Below are 25,999 nucleotides of genomic sequence, written 5' to 3'. Positions count from 1 at the left end.
CTTTATACACGGATCACATATTATATACCCTTACTAACATTGAAACTTCCGTGCCTGAACTCCTTAAAGAAATAACCGCCTATGGAGAGCCTTCTAACTTTCACCTTAACCTCGCAAAATCTGAACTTTTAAATATCAGTGCCCCCCTTAAAAAAGACCACCACCTCCAAATGAACCATGGGGTCTCAGTGACTACTAAACAATTGTGCTATCTTGGCATACACCTATCTACTAACCTGCAAGATCTATACCGCGATTATTTAAAATTAAAAAAAGAAATTGTGACTTATCGTCCTGGAGAAACAAGCCCCTCTCCTGGCTAGGCATTATCGGGGTAATTAAGATGAATATTTTGCCACGGATACTGTATGTCATGCAGACTGTCCTTATCACCCTGCCGAGGGAATATTTGCCCCAACTGCAAACAGTGTTAGAACAATTTGTATGGGCAACTGCAAAACCTAGGGTGCCTAGTAGAACAATGTATCTTCCACGGGATAGAGGGGGACTGGGGTTTCCAGACCTGACCGCATATAGGCGCGCTATTTTGTTGCAACGCATTGTGGAATGGTCACACAAAACCTTACACAAAGCCTGGGTCCAGCTAGATGGGCAAATCTTTAAAACTAATAACATGGGCACCTTGGCTTGCATCACACCAACACTACGCCCCAAAAGTCTAAACAAATATCTTATTACACAAGAGATCTTACATGAATGGGACAAAGTAATAGCAACTAGCACTCAAATTTTGACAAGACACTCACCCTTACTACCCGTTTTTGAGAACCCAGAACTGCCCTATCACATGCTAGGCATACACCTAAGCACTCCTTACTCACTCAAAACGGGATGCCTACATCACATATAACGGAGAATGGGAAATTCAAAACACAACAACAAATGACAGAAATATGTAGTGATATATTTTCGTCATGGTTAAGGTACAATCAGTTAATACACTATGTGACGCACCATGCACACAAAAAAAACTAGGGAGGGAACTTATTTTGTTTGAATGTTTGTGTGTAACAAAAGGACAGCAACGGAGATTAATCTCTAAGATTTATAAACTACTACTGATGGCACCTGACGCACAGCTCCCCACATATACTAGAGCGTGGAATAGAGACTTACAAATCGATATAACCCAGGAAGACTGGCTTCAGTCATTCACCCTGGTAAAACGTTCATCAATTTCAGCCCATATACAAGAAATTCAACTAAAGCTGCTGAGCAGATGGTACCTCACTCCGATGAGGCTCCATAAATACTATCTGTCTGCCGGACACTTGTGCTGGAGGGGCTGCGGTGAAGCGGGCACGCTTCTACATATATAGTGGTCTTGCCCAAGATTGTTGAATTTTTGGCGTGAAGTATTTAGACACATATCAGAGAGAATATCTGTGGACATTCCATCCATACCAGAAACAATCCTCTTCCTACACATACCGAAAATAAAAGAAACACATACTCAGGCCCTACTCTTACTCATGATCACTGGAGCAAAGAAGCTTATTCCAAAAAAATGGAAATCAGCAGACATTCCAACACTTGATGAATGGCAAGCAACAGTTAATGACATTCTAACACTAGAAAGACTACACTATTATAAGATTAACCAAATAATCATTCATGAGATGATGTTGGCCCAGTGGAGGGGCACTCCTCTGTAACTGACTCCGTCGCTCCCCTGAACTCAAGCACTGTATTGTGCCGGGTCCTCGTCCTGATAAGAAAATCCCCCCCTTTTTTTTCTCCCACTTTTCTTATTTCTCTCTCTTTGAACTCTCTTTAAATACTGTACTCCTACTAGATAGTTCTGATCTAGCTCAGAACACAGCTATGTTTCGATACTTTATTTGTATTGTATGATTTGAAATTGTTAAAAAATAAGTTTGGTAAAAACATAGTTGAACCAAAGTACATTGGACTATAATATTATAGCGGACTCGGGACTGTTTTGCTACATCTCTTTACAATAGAAAGAATTCACTGCACTTATCTGAGATCAAAATAGTATTGTATAACATAACTAATTGTTGCCAATGTATTTTATGACATTGAATGTTTATTATTTCTTCTTTATGTACAATTGAATTTTTCTCGACAATAAAGCTATTTGAAAAAAGAAAAAGAAAAACCTGGATATCTTTTTGACATAGGATTACAATCTGCATATTTGAGCAATGTTTGTGGTTAACAATTATTTTATTGTACACATTTTAAAAAAAAATCTTTTTATTAAGGAATGTACAGACTTTATATAGTTGACAGTTTCAGTACATAAACAATCTGAAGTACATTTCAATCGTAAATAAGTCTTTAACAAATAAATGAAACAAGGAAGTGGTCAACAAGAATTTTTTTTTCTTCTCTCTCTTTCTCTCAGATAAACCCATCTAGGTTGGATATTTCTGTGTCATGACTGGAATTTTCTGCTCTAAAGGAGCTGCCTTAAATATATCAGGCGGGGGGGGGGGGGTCTTGGAATTTTTTTAGAGAGATAGGAATCCCATAAGATTTGATTTCTATGTATAGATCTCTATGTTTATTTTTAATATAAGCATACTCTTCTAAGTTTAAAACCATATTGCATTGCTCTATCCATTGCGCAAAGGTGGGGAATGAGGGTGTCTTCCAGTTTTTTACTATCAATGCTTTTGCGCTATTGATTAGAATGTGTAGTAGTTTAGTTTGAGTGGAATCTAATTTCTTGGGAGTTAGGTTAAATAGCCAAGTAAGCGGGTTGTCCCCTACTAAGGGGCCGAAGATTGTGGAGGATTCTTCTAGAATTAGTAGCCAAAAAGGCAGAATCTTCTGGCATTGCCACCAAATATGTGCCACTGTCCCTGTATGGGAGAGACAGCGCCAGCACTTATCACTATTATTTATTTATTTTTTTAACAATTTGTGACATCTTACTGGGGTGAGATACCACCTGTGCAGTATCTTATAATTAATCTCTAATAGGCTGCTAGAGATGGAAGTTTTAGTAATATTGTTGAATATCTTTTTTAAATCTGCGGGGGAGGAAATGCCTAGATCATGTTCCCATCTCTCGATATAATAGGGAGTCAATCCTTGTGTTTGCAATTGTAATATATTATATAAGAGAGATAGGGAATGTTTTATTGGGGTATGCTTACTGCAATAAGATTCGAACAGGGTAAGAGGTCTCATCATATTTCTCCTATCAGGATGATTAGTTATGAAAGAGTGGCATTGGCGCAGCTTAAACTAGTCTTGTAAACATGAAAAAAACCCTCTCAAGCAATTTATCCATTGTGTACCAGTGATGTTCATTACCCAGTTGCAGTGTCATAAGCGATTATGTGATTTTTTGACTACATGTCCTATATTGCCCATACCTGGTAAAAATTCTGGGTTATCTGTTAAAGGGGTGAGAGGAGAGGGTCTACTGGAAAGGGAGGTGTAGGTTGTTAAAGGTTTACTCCAGTTTAGGTATGTTTCCTGAGTTAGCCAAGGGAAATCAGAAAGCCTCTGTTTAGTGGGTTTAGGTCCCCAGCAGAGACGTGCAAGCCATGTCGTGTTCTAGCTTAACCCATGCCTTATGGTAATAGTTGGAGAACCAGTCTAATATTCTTTGGAGGAAGGTCGCTTGTCTGTATTTAATCAGATTTGGTACCCGAATACTCCCTTGAGAACTTGGTAAGCACATTATATGTTCGTTAATCCTAGCAGGTTTTTTATTCCATATATATTCAAAAATTTGGTTCTGCAAGGTTTTAAGGAATGTGGGTGGAAGTGGGATTGGCAGTGTTTGTAATACGTATAGAGTTTTTGGGAGTATGTTCATCTTAAAGGCATTGATTCTGCCTAACCATGAAATGTTGCGTGAACGCCAGGATAGCATTTCCATAATTAATGTTTTTTGTAGGTTTTTAAAGTTAGTTTAAAAAAAATATTTTAAGGCTGGAGTCAAGCATATTCCTAAGTATTTCATTTTATTAGATTGCCATTTGAATGGGCATACACGTTTTATTATTTGTATTTCGGGTGGAGGGATTTAATATTTTTGATTTGGTATCATGTATTAGGAAATTTAGATACGTTGTGAAATTCCTCAAATGCGCATAGAAGTAATGGGATAGATTCAGCTGGGTTAGTTAGAAAGAAAAGGATGTCATCCGCATATAACATTTTATGCACGGTATTGTCAATATTTATTCCCTCAATAGATTGGAGGGATCGAATTTGTATGACTAGGGCTTCAACTAGGCATGCGAAGAGTAGTGCGGAAAGTGGGCAACCCTGTCGAGTGCCATTAGATATGGCGAATGGTTGGGAAAGGGTGCCATTGATTCGTACTTTAGCGAAAGGATTAATAGAGGGCAACATTTTTTGAGACAAAGTTAGTGTCCATGCCAAATCTTAGGAGTACAGCTTCAAGAAAGTGCCAACAGATGCGGTCAAAAGCTTTCTCTGCGTCCGTTGACACTATGACTAAAGGGACAATCTTTGTGGAAGCGTAATCTATGAAGAGAAGGGCTCTAGTGGTGTTATCCCTTGCCTCTCTGGAGGGTATAAAACCCACTTGATCTTTTTCGATAAGGAAGGGAAAGATTAGGTTAAGTCTTTTTGCTATGAGTTTGGCATAAATGTTTATGTCCGAATTTAGTAGGGAAATAGGCCTGTAATGTTCAACTTTATCTGGGCTTTTCCCTGGTTTGGGTATAACAGAGATATGGGCTTCAAGAGCTTGGGAAGGGAATAGGTTCTTTTAAGATAATGAGTTATATAGGGATTCATAATAAGTCCTAAATGATTTACTTGGAAGATTTGCAATGACTGCTGTCAGTTCTTCAGCGTAGTTTACAGTTATGGCTGTAGAGGAAGTATTGGTATTTAGGGCATTGTCCATCGACACTGGTGAGTCCATCACGTTTTCACGAGATGGTTCTTGGGAGTGGAAAAAAATACTGACAGAGATTGGCGTGTTAGTTTGAGATTTTAGGCCTTTGTCTGCGCGGACAGATTTCCTTGCCGCCATAAAATTTGGTCTGGTATAAAGTATGCCAAACTGCAGTTGTAGAGGAGGGGGTTTTAAAGATTTTGTGCTTCCCCAATCGTCTCAGGAACAGCTGACTTGCAGCAAAAAGTCTTGAGTATAACATAAAAAGATTGCCATGCCACTCTTAGAAAATATGGGGTGTCTTGAGAAGGCTGCCAGTGCCCTTTAGAAGCAGAGCACTAGGCCCAGTTAATGTGACAGTGAGCTGTGATATAGAGTAGGATTTATGTCTCCCACATATGTTAACTGTCTCCAGTTTTGAAAGCCATTAAAATATTGTATGGGTTCCCACATGTGGTCTAATTATAGATATCTCGTGTTTACAGCTTGCCCCTATATCACGTAATGACTTTAACTTGCATTTTGGATCATATTATCTGATAGCAAATGTCCTTACCTTGTGTGATCGTTTCCATGTGCACAGCTCATTGGATGACAACGCCTATTGAGCATTTAGGCCCTGCTGCGTAGCATAAAAAAATAGCGTGCAGGATTCAAAGCGGTTTCTGAGTAGCAGTGCTCATTTGCACGGTTTCTGGGTGAGTGTTACCCCTAATTGTGACAATTTCCAGCTCGGTTGGTATGCCTATCCATCCGAGGCCAAGGAACGGTATGCCGCTTGTGGCTTGGTTACCAGAGCAGAGACAGGCCGGCCTTGCAGAGCGCACTTCAGAGCGTGTAGTGACAAGTTTGAAAAGAGCTCCTGCAGCTCAGGACATTTTCCGCTGCCAAATGAGGGTAGATTGGTAAGCTTCCCCGCAGTGTAGGTAGGAAAGGGAGATGAAGATCGACCGCATTTGCACGGAGCTCTCTCACACAGCGGCCATCTTTGTTCACGGCCAAGCTCCGCCTATTGTACACATTTTTAAACAAACATTTTATACTCACACAAGTGTGTGTGTTTGTGTGTGATTTCAAGTATGTTAGAGATGAATACAGTAGTTAAAAAAAGCTGTAAACCATAAGACAACATCAAGAAAATACGGAAATATGAAATACTATTTTAAAAATAAAAAAAAGACAAACCTTAACAACAGGATTCAGCAGGACAACACCGGATTTCTTAGTTATCACTTGTTTGGTTGTATAGTGATGTTCTATTAGTTGAGGGATAGTGGGAAAACCAGTTCCTTCAAATCTGTACTGATTCTGTTGAAGAAAAAAAAAAATATATACATTTATAATTATATTATGTAGACTATAGTCTAAAGCAATTCAAAACTTTTACGAAATAAAAAAAGAAATTGCATACAGGAAAATATCTGAATTTATATTTAACCAATTCATTTTTACAAAAGTAGTATCAAAGAGAAATAAATGCTTTGCATCCCACATACCAGCAATTGTAATTTATACATTTTATACATTTTGCTTTCAATAAGTTATTTTTTAGTTTAAGGGACATTTCAGACAGACTTTTACAAAATTAATTAAGAAAAACAAACAAAAATATGTTGAAATGGGGATAAAATTAAAGGGACAGTAAAGTCATTATTTGTTGAAAAACATACCTACGTGGGCACAGGAGCAGCATTTTTCACAAAAAAATAAATGATAATTTATGGGTGCACATATATGCATATTGTCATTGGATCAACAAATGTTCTCAGCTAGCTCCCAGTAGTTTATTGTTGCTCCATCAACAAAGGATACCAAAGAGAATAAAGCAAATCTCATAAAAGTCATTTGGAAAGTTATTTAACACCATTCTGAAATAGGGCTAGATTATGAGTGGCGCTAACAGTTGCATGAAAGCGAAAAGGTTTTTTCGAGGCTGTTTATGCGCATCGGAAGCATATTACAAGTTGTAGGTAAAAACGTTCTTGAATTAAACGCGCATCAGGATAGCAAGACTTCAGAGCTCTAGTTAACTGTTACGCTCAACTAAAAAGTTGCACAAAAAACATTAAAAGTATATTTAAAAGTAGTTACACTCATAACACTAATTAAAAATATTTTAAAAAATTGCATAAAAAAAAAGTTATAATGGCTCAAAAATATAAGGTCTCTGGTGTAAAAAAAAAAAAAAAAAAAGAGGGACTGCAAAGGGCTTTAACATAGAGATACATACAGATACATGTCTAAATATGTATATGTATACACAGGGGTTGAAAAATATGCCCAAGAGCTAGTGGTCCCAAGAAAATTCCAACTTGCCCACTTTTTCAACTGCAGATTTTCACAGTATCATACGTAAAAAAATAATTTATGCTTACCAGATAAATTCTGGGGCACCACAGCCTGCAAAACTTTTCTCCCAAAAGCTGCTTCAGCCGAAGCAAAAACATTAAACTTGTAAAATTTTGAAAAAACACAATTTATGCTTACCTGATAAATTTATTTCTCTTGTGGTGTATCCAGTCCACGGATCATCCATTACTTGTGGGATATTCTCATTCCCAACAGGAAGTTGCAAGAGGACACCCACAGCAGAGCTGTAATATAGCTCCTCCCCTAACTGTCATAGCCAGTCATTCGACCGGAAACAAGCCGAGAAAGGAGGAACCATAGGGTGCAGTGGTTACTGTAGTTTAAATTTAAAAATTACCTGCCTTAAAATGACAGGGCGGGCCATGGACTGGATACACCACAAGAGAAATAAATTTATCAGGTAAGCATAAATTGTGTTTTCTCTTGTAAGGTGTATCCAGTCCACGGATCATCCATTACTTGTGGGATACCAATACCAAAGCTAAAGTACACGGATGAAGGGAGGGACAAGGCAGGTACTTAAATGGAAGGGACCACTGCCTGTAAAACCTTCCTCCCAAATATAGCCTCCGAAGAAGCAAAAGTATCAAATTTGTAAAATTTTGAAAAAGTATGAAGCGAAGACCAAGTCGCCGCCTTGCAAATCTGTTCAACAGAAGCCTCATTTTTAAAGGCCCAAGTGGAAAGCCACAGCTCTAGTGGAATGAGCTGTAATCCTTTCAGGAGGCTGCTGTCCAGCAGTCTCATAGGCTAAGCGGATTATGCTTCTTAGCCAAAAAGAAAGAGAGGTTGCCGAAGCCTTTTGACCTCTCCTCTGTCCAGAGTAGACAACAAACAAAGCAGATGTTTGACGAAAATCTTTAGTAGCTTGTAAGTAAAACTTTAAAGCACGGACCACGTCCAGATTGTGTAATAGACGTTCCTTCTTCGAAGAAAGATTAGGACACAAGGATGGAACAACAATCTCTTGATTGATATTCTTGTTAGATACCACCTTAGGTAAGAACCCAGGTTTGGTACGCAGGACTACCTTATCCGTATGAAAAATCAGATAAGGAGAATCACATTATAAGGCAGATAGCTCAGAGACTCTACGAGCCGAGGAAATAGCTACCAAAAACAGAACTTTCCAAGATAAAAGTTTGATATCTATGGAATGAAGAGGTTCAAACGTAACTCCTTGAAGAACCTTAAGAACCAAATTTAAGCTCCATGGTGGAGCAACAGGTTTAAACACAGGCTTGATTCTAACTAAAGCCTGACAAAATGCCTGAACGTCTGGAACATCTGCCAGACGCTTGTGCAAAAGAATAGACAGAGCAGAAATCTGTCCCTTTAAGGAACTAGCTGACAATCCTTTTTCCAAACCTTCTTGGAGAAAAGATAATATCCTGGGAATCCTGACCTTACTCCATGAGTAACCCTTGGATTCACACCAATAAAGATATTTACGCCATATCCTATGTTAAATTTTCCTGGTGACAGGCTTTCGTGCCTGTATTAAGGTATCAATAACTGACTCGGAGAAGCCACGCTTTGATAAAATCAAGCGTTCAATCTCCATGCAGTCAGCCTCAGAGAAATTAGATTTGGATGGTTGAAAGGACCCTGAAGTAGAAGGTCCTGTCTCAGAGGCAGAGACCATGGTGGAAAGGATGACATGTCCACTAGATCTGCATACCAGGTCCTGCGTGGCCACGCAGGTGCTATCAGAATCACCGATGCTCTCTCCTGCTTGATCTTGGCAATCAGTCGAGGGAGCAGAGGAAACGGTGGAAACACATAAGCCAGGTTGAAAGACCAGGGCGCTGCTAGAGCATCTATCAGTGTCGCCTTGGGATCCCTGGACCTGGATCCGTAACACGGAAGCTTGGCGTTCTGGCGAGATGCCATGAGATCCAGTTCTGGTTTGTCCCAACAATGAATCAGTTGTGCAAAAATCTCCGGATGGAGTTCCCACTCTCCCGGATGAAAAGTCTGACGACTTAGAAAATCCGCCTCCCAGTTCTCTACACCTGGGATATGGATAGCTGAAAGATGGCAAGAGTGAATCTCTGCCCAGCAAATTATTTTTGAAACTTCTAACATCGCTAGGGAACTTCTTGTTCCCCCTTGATGGTTGATGTAAGCTACAGTCGTGATGTTGTCCGACTGAAATCTGATGTACCTCAGAGTTGCTAACTGAGGCCAAGCCTGAAGAGCATTGAATATCGCTCTTAGTTCCAGAATATTTATTGGAAGGAGAGACTCCTCCTGAGTCCACGATCCCTGAGCCTTCAGGGAATTCCAGACTGCACCCCAACCTAGAAGGCTGGCATCTGTTGTTACAATTGTCCAATCTGGCCTGCGAAAGGTCATACCTTTGGACAGATGGACCCGAGATAGCTACCAGAGAAGAGAATCCCTGGTCTCTTGGTCCAGATTCAGTTGAGGGGACAAATCTGTGTAATCCCCGTTCCACTGACTGAGCATGCATAGTTGCAGCGGTCTGAGATGTAAGCGTGCAAACGGCACTATGTCCATTGCCGCTACCATTAAGCCGATTACTTCCATACACTGAGCCACCGAAGAATGAAGAACCCGGCAGGAATTTAAAAGCTTTGATAACCTGGACTCCGTCAGGTAAATTTTCATTTCTACAGAATCTATCAGAGTCCCTAGAAAGGAAACTCTTGTGAGTGGGGATAGAGAACTCTTTTCCTCGTTCACTTTCCACCCATGCAACCTCAGAAAAGCCAGTACTACGTCCATATGAGACTTGGCAATTTGGAAGTTTGACGCCTGTATCAGGATGTCGTCTAAATAAGGGGCTACTGCTATGCCCCGCGGCCTTAGGACCGCCAGAAGCGACCCTAGAACCTTTGTAAAGATTCTTGGGGCTGTAGCTAATCCAAAGGGAAGAGCTACAAACTGGTAATGCCTGTCTAGAAAGGCAAACCTGAGAAACCGATGATGATCTTTGTGTATGGAATGTGAAGATAAGCATCCTTTAGATCCACTGTAGTCATATATTGACCCTCCTGGATCATTGGTAGGATGGTACGAATAGTTTCCATCTTGAATGATGGAACTTTGAGGAATTTGTTTAAGATCTTTAGATCCAAAATTGGTCTGAAGGTTCCCTCTTTTTTGGGAATCACAGACAGATTTGAGTAAAAACCCTGTCCCTGTTCCTCCTTTGGAACTGGATGGATCACTCCCATAACTAGGAGGTCTCGTACACAGTGTATGAATGCCTCTCTCTTTATCTGGTTTGCAGATAATTGTGAAAGGTGAAATCTCCCTTTTGGGGGGGGGGGGAAGCTTTGAAGTCCAGGACATATCCCTGGGATATAATTTCCAACGCCCAGGGATCCTGAACATCTCTTGCCCACGCCTGGGCGAAGAGTGAAAGTCTGCCCCCTACTAGATCCGTTACCGGATAGGGGGCCGTTCCTTCATGCTGTCTTAGAGGCAGCAACAGGCTTTTTGGCCTGCTTACTTTTTTTCCAGGTCTGGATTGGTCTCCAGATCGTCTTGGATTGAGCAAAAGTTCCCTCTTGTTTAGCATTAGAGGAAGTTGATGCCGCACCTGCCTTGAAGTTTCGAAAGGCACGAAAATTAGACTGTTTGGCCCTAGATTTGGACCTGTCCTGAGGAAGGGCATGACCTTTTCCTCCAGTGATATCAGCAATAATCTCCTTCAAACCAGGCCCGAATAGGGTCTGCCCCTTGAAGGGAATGTTAAGTAGCTTAGATTTTGAAGTCACGTCAGCTGACCATGATCTAAGCCATAGCGCTCTGCGCGCCTGTATAGCAAAACCAGAATTCTTAGCCGTTAGTTTAGTCAAATGAACAATGGCATCAGAATAAAAGAATTGGCTAGCTTAAGTGCTCTAAGTTTGCCAAGTATGTCATCCAATGGAGTCGCTACCTGTAAAGCCTCTTCCAGAGACTCAAACCAGTACGCCGCAGCAGCAGTGACAGGGGCAATGCATGCAAGGGGCTGTAGGATAAAACCTTGTTGAATAAATATTTTCTTAAGGTAACCTCTAATTTTTTATCCATTGGATCTAAAAAAAAAAAAAAAAAAGCACAACTGTCCTCGACAGGGATAGTAGTACGCTTTACTAGAGTAGAAACTGCTCCCTCCACCTTAGGGACTGTCTGCCATAAGTCCCGTGTGGTGGCATCTATTGGAAACATTTTTCTAAAAATAGGAGGGGAAGAGAACGGCACACCTGGTCTATCCCATTCCTTATTAATAATTTCTGTAAACCTTTTAGGTATTTGGAAAAACATCAGTACACACCGGCACTGCAAAGTATTTATCCAGTCTACACAATTTCTCTGGCACTGCAATGGTATCACAGTCATTCAGAGCAGCTAAAACCTCCCTAAGCAACACGCGGAGGTGTTCAAGCTTAAATTTAAATGTAGAAATATTAGAATCAGGTATCTTTCCTGAGTCATTAACATCACCCACTGACTGAAGCTCTCTTTCCTCAGCTTCTGCATATTGTGAGGCAGTATCAGACATGGTTCTTAAAGCGTCAGTATGCTCTGCATTTTGTCTCACCCCAGAGCTATCTCGCTTACCTTTAAGTTCAGGTAGTCTGGCTAATACCGCTGACAGTGTATTATCCATGACTGCCGCCATGTCTTGTAAAGTAAACGCTATGGGCGCCCTAGATGTACTTGGCGCCATTTGAGCGTGAGTCCCTTAAGCGGGAGTCAAAGGGTCTGACACGTGGGGAAAGTTAGTCGGCATAACTTTCCCCTCGTCAGATTCCTCTGGTGATAACATTTTTTAAAGACAAAAAATTATCTTTATTGCATAAAATGAAATCAGTACATTTGGTACACATTCTAAGAGGGGGTTCCACCATGGCTTTTAAACATAATAAACAAGGAGTTTCTTCTATGTCAGACATGTTTATACAGACTAGCAATGAGACTAGCAAGCTTGGAAAACACTTTAAATCAAGTTAACAAGCAAATATAAAAAACGGTACTGTGCCTTTAAGAGAAACAAATTTTGTCAGAATTTGAAAAACAGTGAAAAAATGCAGTAAATCAAACGAAATTTTTACAGTGTGTATAATAGGCTAACAGAGCATTGCACCCACTTGCAAATGGATGATTAACCCCTTAGTTCAAAAAACGGATCAAAAAAACGAAATAGACGTTTTTTAACAGTCACAACCAACTGCCACAGCAAGCTGTGGCCCTACCTTCCCCAATAAACGACTTTGGAAAGCCTTTGGGCCCTTTAGAGATGTCCTATAGCATTCAGAGGGCCTTGAGGGAAGCTGGATGTCACAGTTTGTAATTTTAACTGCACCAACTGTAACTTTTATACTACAACAGTGGAAAGCCTCAGGAAACTGTTTCTAGTTTAAATTTAAGCCAGCCATGTGGAAAAAACTAGGCCCCAATAAAGTTTTATCACCAAAGCATATATACAAACGATTAAACATGCCAGCAAACGTTTTATATTGCAATATCATAAGGGTATTACCCCTGGGAGTAAGCATGATACCAGTCGTTATTAAATCACTGTATTCAGGCTTAACTTACATTAATCCGGTATCAGCAGCATTTTCTAGTGTTTTCCATCTCTAGAAAAAATTATAACTGCACATACCTGATAGCAGAATAAACTGCACGCCATTCTCTTGCTGAAGTTTTACCTCATCTGTGTAATCCCCTCAGACATATGAGAACAGCAATGGATCTTAGTTACAACCTGCTAAGATCATAGAAACCTCAGGCAGATTCTTCTTCTATTTACTGCCTGAGATAAAATAGCACAACTCCGGTACTATTTAAAAATAACAAACTTTTGATTGAAGAAAATAAACTAGCTATATTTAACCACTCTCTCCTACAACGTCCTAGCTTGTTGAGAGTTGCAAGAGAATGACTGGGTATGACAGTTAGGGGAGGAGCTATATTACAGCTCTGCTGTGGGTGTCCTCTTGCAACTTCCTGTTGGGAATGAGAATATCCCACAAGTAATGGATGATCCGTGGACTGGATACACCTTACAAGAGAAAGTATGTAAGGAGGACAGCTGCCTTACAAATATGATCCATAGAGGTCTCGTTCTTAAAGGCCCAAGAAGAAGCCACTGCTCTAGTGTAATGAGCCGTTATACTCTCAGTAGGACCATGTTCCGCTGTTATGTAAACTCCTTAACCAAAAAGATAGGGAAGTCGAAGTAGCCTTCTGCCCCTTACGCTTCCCCGAATAGATAAAAACCAAAGAGAAAGATTGTCTAAAATCCTTAGTAGCCTGAAGATAGACCTTTAAGGCGCGAACCACATCCAAATTGTAATGTAAGCGTTCCTTCGATGAAGAAGGATTAGGACACAAGGAAGGAACTACAATCTCCTGATTGATGTTGCGATCTGACACAACCGTAGGAAGAAAACCTAATTTAGTATGTAAAACTGCCTTATTAGCATGAAAAATCAGATAAGGGGGCTCACATTGCAAAGCAGAGGTCTCAGAAACTCTGCGCGCAGAGGCAATAGCCAATAAAAAGAGAACCTTCCAAGAAAATTTTATGTCAACGGAATGCAGAGGCTCAAATGGAACCTGTTGCAAAACCCGAAGAACAAGATTTAGGCTCCAAGGAGGAGTCCCAGATCTAAACACAGGTCTGGTCCTAATCAGAGCCTTAACAAAGGACTGCACGTCTGGAAGCTCAGCCAGTCTCTTGTGCAACAAAACCGACAGGGCCGAAATCTGTCTAATCAGGGAACTAGCAGAAACGCCCTTCTCCAGCCCATCCTGGAGAAAAGATAAGATCCTGGCAACCTTAACTCTTTGCCAGGAAAAACCACGCTCTTCACACAAGAATAAGTAGGTCCTCCACCCCTTGTGGTAGATACGCCAAGTAACTGGTTTACAATCTTGAATAAGAGTATCAATGACACTCTCAGAGAAACCTCTCTTGGCTAAGACTAACCGTTCAATCTCCACGCAGTCAGCCTCAGAGAATCTAGATTTTGATGAAAAAATGGACCTTGATTAGCAGGTCTCTGCGACAAGGTAACTTTCACGGAGGAGATGAGGACATCCCCACTAGATCCGCCAACCACGTCGTTCGCGGCCATGATGGAGCAATCAGGATTACGGATACCCGCTCCAGCTAATGGAGGAAAAAGATATATGAGTTTGAACCTCCAGGGCACTGCTAGTGCATCTATTAGATCGCTTGGGGATCCCTTGACCTCAACCCGTAACCTAGGTAGCTTGGTATTGAGACATGACGCCATGAGATCTATCTCCGGCGTCCCCCACTTGCTGCATATCTCTGCAAACACCTCGGGATGGAGAGACCATTCCCCTGGATGTAAGGATTGTCTGCTGAGAAAATCCGCCTCCCAGTTGTCCACACCCGGAATGTGGATCGCTGACAGTGAACAGCTGTTAGCCTCAGCCCACACCAGAATCTGAGATACTTTCTTCATCACCAAGGAACTTCTCGTTCCCCCCCCTGATGGTTGATGTAAGCCACAAGGTTATATTGTCTGATTGGAATCTGATAAACTGGGACGAACCCAGAAGTGGCCAAGCCTTCAAGGCCTTGAAGATTGCCCGTAGTTCCAAAATATTGATCGGAAGGGAGGACTCCTCCTGAGTCAACAACCCCTGTGCCTTCCTGACACCCCAAACAGCTCCCCATCCAGATAGGCTTGCGTCCGTAGTCACAATCTCCCAGTATGATCTTAAAGGGACACTGTACCCAATTTTTGTCTTTCATGATTCAGATAGAGCATTACATTTTAATCAACGTTCTAATTTACTCCTATTATCAATTTTAATTTACTCCTATTATCAAAAAAAGCAGGAATGTAAATTTTAGCAGCCAGACCATTTTAGGTTCAGCACCATGGATATAGCTTGCTTATTGGAGGCTGACATTTATCCACCAATAAGCAAGCATAACCCAGGTTCTCAACCAAAAATGGGATCTGTTGAGACAGATCTGAATAATTGCTGTCCCACTGCCTCAGCATGCACAATTTTAAAGGTCTGAGACGAAACCTGGCAAAAGGAATGATGTCCCTGCAGGACACCATGAGACCAATCACCTCCATACACTGAGCCACAGAGGGACTCAAGGAGGTCTGGAGGGCAAGACATGCCTAAGTTAGCTTGCAACGTCTCTGGTCTGTTAGAAATATCCTCATGGATATGGAGTCTATTATAGCACCCATGAATTCCACCCTGGTACTTGGGATAAGAGAACTCTTTTCCAAGTTTACCATCCATCCATCCATGTGATCGAAGAAGACTGAAAAGGGACTCTGAGAATTCTTTCGCAAGATGAAAGGATGGTGCTTGCACCAGAATACAGTCCAAGTATGGGGCTACTGCAATACCCTGAGTTCTGACAATGGCTAGAAGAGCCCCCAGAACCTTCATAAAGATTCTTGGAGCAGTAGCAAGGCCAAATGGAAGGACAATGAACTGGAAGTGCTGGGCCAGGAATGCAAATCTCAGGAACTGAAAGTGTTCCTTGTGGATTGGAACATGAATGTTAGCGTCCTTCAGATCTATAGTGGTCATAAACTGGCCTTCCTAAATTAAAAGAAGGATGGACCTTATAGTCTCCATCTTGAAGGAAGGGACACTGAGAAATGTTAGGGATAAGGCGGATAGATCCCGTACTCAACCTAGAAAGGCATCCCTCTTTTCTGGAATGGTAGACAGGTTCGAGGAATCTGCCCCTTGGTGGATACGATTTGAAGCCTATCTTGTATCTGAGATACCACCTCCAGGACACACGATCCTGTACGTCCTTGAACCGGGCGTCTGAAAAAAGAGACAGTCTGCCCCCTACAAAAAGCGATCCCGGATCAGGGGCCGCCCATTCATGATGGTTTTCAGCGGGCTTCTTATTCTGCTTTTATTCAAGGACTGAGCCGGATTCCAAGTACTCTTGGGTTGCTCGGGCTTTGAGGAGGATTGTTGTCTTTGGGATTTGTCAGAACGAAAAGGAACGAAAATTAGAAGATTGTCGTCCCTTAGACTTGTTCTTCTTATCTTGCGGTAGGAAGGCACCATTGCCTCCGGTAACCGTAGAAATAATGGAGTCCAGGCCTGGACCAAATAAAATCTTTCCCTTGAAGGGAAGAGAAAGGAGTCTGGACTTAGAAGTCATATACGAAGACCAAGACTTCAACCAGAGTGCCCCGCAGGCTAGGACCGCAAAGCCAGAGGCCTTTGCAAGTAGGCAAATAATTTGCATGTTCGCATCACAGATAAAATAATTAGCAATTATCAGAGCTTTAATTCTGTTTTGAATTTCCCCCAGGGGAGACTCCACCTCAATGAGTTCCGACAAAGAGCCGCACCAGTAGGTAGCCACTCCGGCAACTGCAGCCGCCGGTTGAAACAAAAATCCCATATGTTGAAACATCTTTCTCAGAAAGGTTTCCGTTTTCTTATCCATCGGCTCTCTGAACGAAGAACTACCCTCAAGAGGTATAGTAGTACGTTTAGCAAGCGTAGAGATAGGGACTTGGGAATTATTATTTCAGAGGATTTAAAAATTTGGTACAGAATGCAGCAGTGCAGCCAGTAAGGCCAGTCGAATACTTGGTTGCATTGGAAGAGGTAAAAGTAGCAGAAATTACAAGGTTCTTATGCCACTTTAGAGATCATTAGTAAGACCAATTCTGGAATACTGTGTACAGTTCTGGAGACCATATCTTCCGAAAGATAAAAATAAACTAGAAGCTGTCCAAAGGAGGGCTACTAAAATAGTGCATGGTCTAAAATATAAAACGTACAAAGAAAGACTCTATGATCTAAATATGTATAGTTTAGAGGATAGAAGGGAAAGAGGTGACATGATAGAAAACTTCAAATATATGAAGGGACTTAATAAAATAGAAGCTGAAAGCATTTTTCACAAAAAATAAATGTCAAAACAAGGGGTCACAATCTAAAGTTAGAGGGTAGCAGATTCAGGAGAAATTTGAGGAAGCATTTTTTTTTACAGAAAGGGTGGTGGATTCATGGAATAAACTTCTATTTGAGGTGGTAAACACAAAGACTGTAAAGGAATTAAAAAATGCCTGGGACATGCATAAGGCTATCCTAAGTCAAAAGTAACATGTAATATGGGTAGATTTGATGGGCCTTTTTGGTTCTTATCTACCGTCAAATTCTATGTTTCTATAGCACCATCCACCTTAGGAATGGAGCCCCACAAATCCAGTTGAGAGTCCGGGACCGGGAACAACTTTTTAAAAGTAGACAAGGGGAAAAAGGAAGAACCAATTCTTTCCCATTCGTTCTTAATAATGTTCGCCATCTTAACCAGCACAGGAAAAGTCAAAGGAACTTTCCTGTCTTCGTAAACTCGGTGTAATTTAGGTACCATAGGTTCTTCAGGCAGCGCGGCCTCTGGAAGCTCTAATTTAGACAGAACCTCCTTTAATAAAAAAGCAAGTTCTCAATTTTAAATTTAAAGGACGGTTCCTCCGCAGCAGGAAGCTTAGACGCTAAGGACTCTGACCCAGAAAGTTCACCTTCTAAAGCTACAGAGTTTAACTCATCATCAGATAACTGGGACAAAATAGCTAAATCCGATAAATATTTAGATGACCCCGGGTCTGGAGAGCTATGTTTAACCTTTCTCCTGCGTTTGTTAGAGCGAGGTAATGCACTGAGAGCCGCAGACATCTGTTTGTAACTGCGCGGCAAAGTCGGCAGGAAGAAGGCCCCCTCCGGATGGAGGATTAGATGTGCTACGTGGGAACTGCATGTGGAGTGGAGTGGATAATGTAGCAAGGGTAGTAATCTCACAGGACACCGAGTCCTGAGAGGTAGACGGCTCAGAGGGACTAAGAGCCTTAGCAGGCTTGTCTCCCTTCTTAGACTTTAAAACAGTGTTAAGGCATGTGGAACATAATTGAGTGGGCGGGAAAACCATGGCCTCCTCACAATATTAACAGGTATAATTTAGTACAGAAGGAGTACCTTCTAACATGTCAGAGTCCTCCATAGCTCCGGTTATACCCACGGGACGACACAATAAAAACGTTTTTTATTATAGAAAACTGCACCTTTATACTCCCACTGGGGCACTCACCATCTACTAGACCCAGACAGTTAACAGAGGAAACACTCGGAGACTTCCGGTGGGCGGGCGGAGCGAACGATCGCAGGGAAGAGGAGCTCCGTGCTCATAGCTCCCAAATCCCCTTATTGGCGACTGTAAAATACCACAATACCGCTGATCCTTGACAGGTATACCTCAAGACCTGTCCGGACTTGTCACAGGTAGGAGCCAACACCAACGGCTCCCCTGCCGGAACAATTTCAAAAGCCACAACGGCCGTAGCTGCCAAGGACCGCGCTAAAGGAAAAAGAGAGCACACATTAGAACCCCATCAGACGTAACCGATCCGACCCCGCACAGCTGGGGGTTAACTTGGGCTCAACCGGAGGACACAAGAGACAAAGACCGATACGTCGGAGGGGGAGAGCCGGGTGGCAAGAGAGAGAAGAACCGCCATTTTGCTACATTCAGGTGAAAGGGAGCAGCAACAGGGGGGCTGAAGCCAACACACACTAGAGACTGTTAAATATTGTTAATCCTGACCACGCTATCCTACACCCTAATAGCGTTAAAGCTCTCACTGCAACTGGCGACAAACAGACAGTGTACAAGGCCCCGGTCACCCACGTGGCTAACAAGACGCCATAGCATTCTTTTTGTCTCTCCCCTCTCTGGTTATTCCTCCGCTGACTGGGCTGGTTTATATAGGTTTACACAGATATATTACACGTTGAAGGGGGTGCTGTGAGAACCTTGCCTTGAGAGAGTGCAGCACATGTGTCTTAATACATCACAGATACATCAACACAGTGAACTTGCTATGAACGCAGACCCTGCAGAGAAACTTCCAGGGCAAAATGTACTTGAATCATAATCAGATATGACGCAGTAACAAATTAGTACACCATACCCTACATACTGCAAATGAATGAAAACTAAGTGATCGCTGTTAGGATCAGTTACTTAAGACCTGGCTAACGGGCACTACCCCCTGGGCTATAAAATCTTGGCTCCCTCCCCTGCACACAACTACTGGAGGTAGGAGTGGAGTGTTGGATAGGTGCATGCAGAAGTACTATTCAAGTTTCATTAAAGCCACTGGCACCATGTCCAATAGGCAAAAAAAACAGGAAAGAAAATCCAAAGCTACAGTGGAAGTACACGCTGCAGAAAACATGGTGGCGGACACAGCTGAGGAGATCTTGACAGACACTCACCCTATTGTCTCACAAATTTCAACACTTTTCTTGCCCAAGATAGAGCAATTGCAGACGGGGATGGACTCATTGTCATCAGATTTTAAGTCCTTTTCCTCTAGACTCCAGCATATCGAACAAAGAGTGGGAGATGGAGAGGTCTTGCAAAGGGAAAGCACTACCAAGATCGCTGCGCTTGAAGCTCAAAATAAAATATTGCTTGACAAAGTTGATGATCTTGAGAACCGCTCAAGGCGCAACAACCTGCGAATTGTTGGATTGCCAGAAACTGTGCCAAACACGGACTTAGTCGAATTTGCTGAACGCACTTTGCCAGCTTTGCTTCATTTGAAGCCGGATGACATACCGTGTGTTGTTGAGAGAGCCCACAGGGTTGGCAACATGAACCAGGATCAGAAAAATACGAGAGGGCCCCGCCAAGTAATGATACCTTAACTTCAAAGATAAGATCCTGATACTAAGAGCATATCGCCAGAACTCCCCATTAAACTTTGAGGGTTCAAAAATATTAATCTTCCAAGATTATTCTGCGGAAATCTCCAGGAGAAGAAGAGAGTTTTCGCCCTATTGCAAGTCATTTGCAGAATCAGGGCGCCCCTTCTCATTGTTGTTCCCAGCGAGACTTAGACTTCAGACCCAACAGGGGGTCAAGTTCTTTGAGGACCCCAGACATCTGCAGAAATTCCTTAGACAGGAGCAAGAACTGATAGTTAAAGATACTTAAACGGAGATGAACTAAACTCTGCAATGGTACAGGACTTGAGACACTCTATACAATGCAGAGGAGAAATGAAAGACACTGGACCCATAAGGGGTTAATTACTAAATTCTAACTCTCAACATACAGGGGTCTTTGCCTCAAAAGCTAACAGATTTAACTGAAGTTATGGTGGGGAGCAGATATTGAAAAATGTCTCAGTTTAGTTGCTATAATATTCTGTTGGAAATAGATTAGGGAAGAGAGAAATCCCCCCCCCCTTTATTTGCAGTGCTAATTTGTAGTAATCAAGTAGATGGCCTCATCTTCAGCTTGGGGACCTTGTTTGTTTCTTAATTGTTTGATCCTTAATTGATACCGCTAAGCTGATCCTGTTCTAGGAATTAGGAGCCTTAGGGAGGGAGGGGGAATTAGACTGCAGCCGTTTAGTTAGTTATTTTTTGTCAATAAGAGACCAAATTAAGGGTGAGGTGTACTGCTCATAAAAGGAAATCAGACCAGGACAACTGGTCGAGTGTTGTGGAGGAACTGGTTTGATTTGTTGACAATTGTGATGTATGTTTTATATTGTTTTCTATGTTTTTCACTGAATTTTTTTTTCTCTAGCCAGCGGGATGCTCACCTCTCTCTCCGGGGTCCAATGAGGGGACAGATTAGCCTTAGTCGACAGCACATGATCATACAACAGATGGAGTGTTCAAGGTATTTCAATGCCACTGCTACACAAAACCCTACGACAGCATACACACCGGCACATCAAACATACAGGAAATTACACCATGCTGAGTAGTCCACTAACCATTATGAGCTGGAATGTGGGAGGCATCACTTCCCCACAAAAGCGTAGGTCCATATTACGTTACTTACACTCTAGACGAGCTGACATTGCCATTCTAGAGGAGACACACTTATCACAGCTAGAACATCAGAAACTGAAACAAAATTGGGTAGGAGAGGTAATCTATACACCATACGAACAACGGAGAGCTAGAGGGGTGGCGATCCTGTTTAGAAAGAACCTACAATACACTATCACCAAAACACAGACCGATCAGGAAGGGAGATTTGTCATGATTCAATTAGAAATCGGGGGATTATCCTTCGCGCTGGTAGGTGTATATGGGCCACAAACTCGAAAACCAATGTTCTGGAGGACACTACACTCAGAGATAATAAGATTCACCAACTCACCTCTCCTTATTGGAGGGGACTTTAACATTGCCCCACAGGTCCCTGCAGATTTTCCAACCCTGACAGAAACACACCAAAGCCCCAGAGAGTTTATAATTCTAAAAAAGAAACACTGATAATACGCACGCTGGCGAAGTCTTTAAGCCTGCAGGATGTGTGGAGAGCCAAGTACCCAGAAAATAGGGAATACACATGCATGTCTGTAGCAAAAGATACCTTGTCGAGACTAGACTATTTTCTGGTCTCTTCAACGTTGTGTCCTAGAGTAGAAGACGCAGCAATAGATCCCATAACGATTTCTGATCATGCACCCATAGAGGTAAAGATTCATACAGGAGCCTCTAATCACAAATCTAACAAATGGGTCTTTCCAACACACCTGTACAGAGACCCAAATTTCTATAGACATATTCTAGGTGAATGGCATACATACTCAGACCTTAATAAAGAACACACAGACGATCCCCTTTTATTCTGGGAAACGGCCAAGGCTGTCCTGAGAGGGGCCATATCTGCTTACGCCACATCCCTTAAAAAACAACATAAATTAAAAACAGACCATCTCTTATCACGCCTTTTAAACGCAAGAAACAAATATCTTAGGAATCCTAACAACACAAATAGGCAGAAATATAAGGAAGCCAAAACACTTAGGGACAACTATATACTCCAACAAACTAACAAAGCCCATGCTAGAGTTCAAGCCAAGTACTACAGGTTTGGGAATAGAACTGGGAAGCTACTAGCTAGAGTGACCAAATTGACTAGGACAAGGACTTCTATTTTAGCGATAAAGCAGGGAGGAACCCTATTAAATAAAGAAACTGATACTCAAGACGCCTTCACTAGCTTCTATAAAAGACTTTACTCGGTGCACAATGTGCTCGACGTGGATAGGGAGAGATTCTGGACTCCGATCCAGCTACCAAAAATAGAGCAGAACCAACTAAAGGAGCTTAACTCTCCCATTTCTAAGGAGGAAATAACAGCCACAATTAAACACCTAAAGCTAGAGAAATCCCCGGGCCCTGATGGACTACCGGCGGAGTTCTACAAAATAATGGGATCAGACATAGCTGGGGCCTTGGAGAAGCTGTTTAACGGCTTATTAGATGATACGGTGGTACCCTCGGTTAGATTTGCATAAGCTAACATTAGCATCATACCAAAGGAGGGACAAGACCCACTCCTGACACAGTCTTATCACCCTATATATCCCTACTTAATCAGGACTATAAAATCCTAACAAAAATTCTGGCGAATAGACTGGCAGGGATCCTACCGTCGCTTATTCATAGCGACCAGACTGGTTTTGTCAAGGGAAGATCCTCTGTCCTTAACATCAGAAGGGTCCAGACAGTTATTCAATATTACTGGCAGCTGTCCCACGATCGTAAGAGGAGAGAAAGTCATAGGGAAGCAGCCTTATTGCTAATCGACGCTGAAAAGGCCTTTGATAAGGTCCTGTGGGAACACCTCTTCCATACTTTGGGGAAGATGGGAATAGAAGGCTCATTTGTTACCGCGGTATCCAATTTATATAGGGCCCCGCAGGCCTCTATCCTTGTAAATGGGACTGCCACATCGCCTTTCCTGCTACATAGAGGCACGAGACAGGGTTGCCCCTTGTCTCCGCTTCTCTTTGACATTGCTATCGAGCCCTTAGCGTGGAGAATCAGACAACAACTAGAGGGAATGCAGATAGGCGACACTGTCTCACATGTCTCGCTCTTTGCGGATGACATGGTGCTATTTGTTCAAGATCCCAGCAAGAATATACCCAAATTAATGGAGTTAATAGAGGAGTTTAGTAAGGTCTCCGGGTACGCGATTAACACTGACAAAACAGAGTTAATACGGCTTCTATCAAAGAGTGACAGGCAAATCCCTAATTTTGACTTTAAGGTAGTGGAAGGGAATTTTAGGTACCTGGGAGTAACTCTTAATGTTGATCCGCGGAAGTGGTACTCGATAAACTATGGTCCCCTGCTGGGACAGCTGAAGAACTTGCTTAAAACATGGTCCCCGCTTCCTCTATCCCTATCAGGCAGAGTGAGTCTTATAAAAATGGTCTACTTCCCAAAAATACTCTATTTCTTCCAGACACTACCATTCATACTTAAAAAAACTGACATGCAGAACGTAGTGAGGATGGTCCTTCAATTTATATGGTCTAATAAGAAACATAGGATTAGCTATTCTAAACTCACAGCACCACGTGAGATGGGTGGCCTGGCGTTACCTAACTTTGAACTCTATAACTGGGCAGCTCAGTGTTAGTTTGCTATAGATTGGTTGACGGGGCAAGAAAAATTCACAAACATTAAATTGGAAAACGCACTGATAAAACCTTGGACACTAGAAATGGTACCCCATATGACCCATTCACAGGCGACTAAATACCTCAATGACATTGACCTACTGAACGAACCGGCGAGAGCTTGGAGACTAACCTGTAAACATCTGGGAGGGGACCATAGGATAATAGCTTATTTACCATGGGGGGGGGGTAATCCTGAATTCCCTGCAGGAATCACATCTGAAGCCTTTCTTCACTGGAAAGAGCTAGGCCTACGCACAGTGGGCCAGACGTTATTGCCAGAGGGAACTCACATGCAAACTTTTGATGAGCTGAGACAGGAGTTCGGATTACCTAGGACACACCACTATGCTTATTTACAGGCTAGGCATTACTATTCCACACTATTGAGAGAGAATAGATGTGGTGAACAGTCACAGATAGTGCAAAGTGTAAAGTTAGTAGAGCAGGGTATCACATCAATATCACCGCTATATAAGAGGCTGAATAGAACCACAAGCACCTCATGCCTAAGTAGACTTGCTGAGCTCTGGAGCTCCCTGTTAGGGGAGGAGGTGACTAGTAGAGAGATCGAGGAAAGTATACATAAGGTTAAATGAGCCACTCTCTCGTCAGAAGTCCGGGAGTCACATTTCAAACTCATACACGACAGCTATATAACACCCAAGAAATTCCAGAAATGGAAAGCAGAAAGAGATAATAAATGCCCAAAGTGTGGGAGGGAAGACGCAGACATTAGGCACATGCTATGGAACTGTCCCAAGCTTGTTAGATTTTGGAAGATGACATCTTACTGGGCAAACCTAAGCATGCATACTCACACTAATGAAGTGACACTTAGAACCATTACATTGTTAGACTTCGAGGGAATCCCGAGAAATTCTAAACTATTTATGTCCAACATAGTCTTAATAGCCAGGCGACTGATATTTCAGAACTGGCTCAAACGTAACCCACCTACTGTGACACAGTTGAAGCAGACACTGCTAAGTCAAATGCTCGTTGAACAATCAGACGGATTGGGAGACGTTACTAAAAGAGTGAGGTCTTTTGTTACAAAATGGGAACCATTTATTCACGCGCTCCCAATCACGTTGAGTAAAATGGTTATGGCACCTTTTCGAAACACAGAGTACATATTAGAAGCTAATCTGAGAGGCGAGTGGCAGTTTGACTAACCAGGAAACTGGGGGCTAGGGGAGATGAGGTGAAGCAACCCGAGCTGGCAAATGTTAGTTTAAGTTAATAAAAATTATATTGTTTACAAGTAAAATGTGCCTTATAGGAGGACTGACCGAATGTTTATAGGTCATGACTATATCAACAACAAGATTGCACTTTCCATGTTAGCCATTGACCTATCTACTGTTGAAGGTAAGAATCAGAACAGACGAACTTCACAATGTCCTAGTCAAGTTAAATTCTGTAACATTTTATCTATGTTGAATTATTATTGTCTTGGTCTTTCTGTATTTGGCACACAAAAAATAAAGATATTTAAAAAAAACAGAGGAAACACTCTCCTCAGGTTCAAGTCTCAGCCGAAATGGAGGAAATGAACATAGACCACACCCGGTTACATGGAGTGCAAGACAGTACTTTCCCTGTTATTACAAGTACAGCAAGTAATAGAAGATATGCAACAATTTCAAAAACAAAAGTGAAACCTGTATGTTCCAGCCAAAAAACATAAATTACGCTTACCTGATAATTTCATTTTCTTCTGAAGGGAAGAGTCCACAGCTGCATTCATTACTTTTGGGAAATACAGAACCTGGCCACCAGGAGGAGGCAAAGACACTCCAGCCAAAGGCTTAAATACCTCCCCCATTTCCCTGATCCTCCAGTCATTCTGCCAAGGGAACAAGGAACAGTAGGAGAAATATCAGGGTGAAAAAAGGTGCCAGAATAAAAAAAAAGTACAGCCGCCACATAGAGAAAAAACGCGGACGGGAGCTGTGGACTTTTCCCTTCAGAAGAAAATTAAATAATCAGGTAAGCATAATTTATGTTTTTCTTCTTAAAAGAGAAGAGTCCACAGCTGCAGTCATTACTTTTGGGAAAACAATACCTAAGCTAGAGGACACTGAATGCAAACAACGGGTGGGTCCAAAAGGCAGCCCCTTCGAAAGGCCCCACAGCCTGAATTACTCAACACCCTAAAATTTAAGAACAAACGACACGGGAGAAAAACCTGAGCCCAGGTAACTGTACATTAGTCACACCGCTGGCAAAGCCAAAC

General features: G+C 42.0%; 1 protein-coding gene across 2 annotated transcripts in view; it reads right to left on the bottom strand.

The window, feature by feature from the left end:
• Window positions 1–25,999, bottom strand: part of FER (FER tyrosine kinase) — a 728,481-nt gene that overhangs the window by 309,368 nt on the left and 393,114 nt on the right. For both annotated transcript variants that reach the window (XM_053701530.1, XM_053701531.1), the window contains exon 13: window positions 6,062–6,184. In XM_053701530.1, coding sequence (XP_053557505.1) covers window positions 6,062–6,184 — 123 coding nt within the window. The remainder of the gene's footprint in view (window positions 1–6,061; window positions 6,185–25,999) is intronic.

The sequence above is a fragment of the Bombina bombina genome, chromosome 2, assembly GCF_027579735.1.
Source record: "Bombina bombina isolate aBomBom1 chromosome 2, aBomBom1.pri, whole genome shotgun sequence".
In the NCBI taxonomy this organism is placed as follows: Eukaryota; Metazoa; Chordata; class Amphibia; order Anura; family Bombinatoridae; genus Bombina; species Bombina bombina.
This window is presented reverse-complemented; position numbering and strand designations above follow the sequence as displayed.